Genomic DNA, 2,568 nt, shown 5'->3' with positions numbered 1-2,568 from the left:
GTTATCTTTATAGTTATCGTGCTTGGTGTGAACGGGCCTTAACAGCACTTATTAATGCAAATCAATAGTAATTTTAAGATTAAATATTCCCCCCAGCAATACCAAATCTGCTCCTGGGGCCACCATCTCTAGAACTTATCTCAAATGTTAGTCTGGAGCCCTGATCAGGCTGTTTATGGCCCCCAGCGGACCCTCACGCTCTAGTATCGTGAAGCGCCACACTCACTTATTGGTTTGATTGTGTCTCAGAGCAGTGATGCAGCGGCCCAGCGTCAGCAGAGAGGTGTTGATGTTGTTCGCCTCCTTCATTCTCTCGCCGTTCTGCTGGGTTTTACAGCGCTCAGACCCCGCCAAATCACACATAGAGAGCCTGCCGGGAAGAAACACATGACAGCTCCACATTAAAACCTTCTGAGGTCTTTTAATCGGCAGAATAATTCTACAGGGTTCAGTCCAATACAGCAATTAAAACGGTAACGTGGATGGACTCACTCGCTGATTCTGGTCACCTGTCCCAGCTCCGCTTGAGGCTTGACATGTAGAACACGGATAGTAAAGATACTATGGCTAAAAATGCCAAGAAAATACATTATTATTATATTTTGCCCAGTTGTGTGGATTCACATTGAAATTACTGAAATTCAATGAACAATGGTAAATGTGTCGGCAGCTTGAAGTTAGTTAAAGTCATCTGTTTTTCTGTATTATGATGTACATCTCACTGTTATGGATCATTAGAAAAGAAAGAAAGCGTAGGACAAGGATTAGGATTTTGAGATGTGGGTCCTGAATGAAGATCCAATTACAGTATTTTGATAAACCATTGCAAGATCAGATGTTTGAGGTTTTAGTAATGAAACATACACATGGATGAAATAAGATCAATAAGAACAGTAAAATGCATAAAGAAAACAGTGTGAATTTCACTTCACAGCATCGCTCATGATGTACCTGCGGCTGGAGTTGTGGTTTAGGTGAGTGCTGGCAAAACTTTGGTTGCGTTGTCCAACTTTAAGCACTTTCCAGGCCTCTTCTGCACTCTGTACCTGAATCCAGGTCAGATCTAAAGCAAGGAGATGAATCATTCAGTATGATTAAAATTGAAAGAAATGTAAAAAGTCAAGAGGAAATTGATACACATTTAAATTAGTAACTGAAAATGTAATTTCTGTTCTGTTTGTGATGGGGATAGGCGACTTAGGACTTAAAACTATATCACGAAATTTTCTGGTTTTTATTGCGATAATGATATCAATGACGATAACTCATATGCATCCACTGAGACATAAAAAAATAGGGTGTTGTGAGCACACACGTAATGTAATGTAATGTTCGTTTCATTCATACTGGACTCCAGAGGGCACCCTCGCGCATAAACTCCACATATGCATCACAGAAGTAATAGAACTGATGACGTTCCAGGAAATCCCTTATATGGACAAAGACATCCAGCTACCGCTGTAGCGGAGTAAAAAGAACATATAAACTGATCAAACATGAAGACAAACACGATTGTGACAATCTATGGTTTATCCGTGTTCAAGCCATCTTGGGTATTTTTATTAGAATAAAGTATATTTATAATGCAATGTTAATCGACATAGGATTTCTGCCTCATTCTGTAATATGCAACCAGGTCTGATAACATGAATTTGGAGTAAAAGTATGTAAAGTATGTTAATCTTTGTTGGACAACAGGTTTGTAAACAGGCTCATACACATGCAAACTGTGTTACTGTAGCACATTTATTCAAGGCTCTGACCGATTTTTTTGTCGCAGTGTACAGCTCTGACCAAACAGCTCCTCATTTAGCGATAAACTCCTCCTCAGGTTCACGTCTGCCTTCCGCCATGTCGCCATGTTTTATCGTTGTTATCGCGGGAGGACTAATTCTTATCATGGGGAGAATTTTTACCAGACTCTCGCAAACGCTAAGATAGCGCCCATCCCTAGTTTGTGATTTTTACCCTTTACGTAAGGATTTCCATGTTTGTCATCGCTGAGGCGTAGTGTGGCTCTCTTGCGAAACTGAAGTGAAGGTGGAGCGTCCAGGAGATCGTAAAGAAACTCGTTGTAGATCTCATAAAACGAGACCCAGACTGAGAACTGCACACCCTCCTCAAGATCCTCCCCACCGCTGAGACACAGACCATTCGCCTCCAAACACACGCCACCTGAGTCTGGAGGACAAACACACACCCGCTCAGAAGAATCTCTACAGTTTTATGTTAGGATTAGGGCTGCATGATAAATCGCATGCGATTTAAATTCTAAGTGTTTTTACAGAAAAATGGCCAATAATGTCTCAAGAATCACCACCTGCTCATAAATTTTTAGTATGACAAATATGCATTCATACATTTATGACATGTTTTGGTTACAATTACTAAAGTTGTATCATAAAAAAACAACAACTAACTAGTAACTTTAAAGTTTTTGTTGTCTTTCCAATTATTGATCTAAATTATTCTGTAATGCTAATGTAGATGAGAAAAAAAAAAAAAGTCTAGCTGAAGTATTAACTTATTTACTTCTAATTGTGTATTTTTACATTAAAATAAATTTAA

General features: G+C 39.2%; 1 protein-coding gene across 1 annotated transcript; it reads right to left on the bottom strand.

The window, feature by feature from the left end:
* Positions 1-226: 226 nt before the first annotated feature.
* On the bottom strand, positions 227-2,181 carry LOC107740735 (kinesin-like protein KIF20A; the record flags this gene model as incomplete). The annotated part of the gene is made up of 4 exons (XM_016553242.1): positions 227-370; positions 493-567; positions 952-1,063; positions 1,969-2,181. Coding segments are annotated over 4 exons (544 nt in total), but the record flags the coding sequence as incomplete, so codon positions are not given.
* Positions 2,182-2,568: the final 387 nt, after the last annotated feature.

The sequence above is a fragment of the Sinocyclocheilus rhinocerous genome, unplaced genomic scaffold (assembly GCF_001515625.1).
Source record: "Sinocyclocheilus rhinocerous isolate Xijiao unplaced genomic scaffold, SAMN03320098_v1.1 scaffold26650, whole genome shotgun sequence".
Lineage (NCBI taxonomy): Eukaryota > Metazoa > Chordata > Actinopteri > Cypriniformes > Cyprinidae > Sinocyclocheilus > Sinocyclocheilus rhinocerous.
Note: the sequence above shows the minus strand (reverse complement) of the source record. Positions and strands in the feature narration are given on the sequence as shown.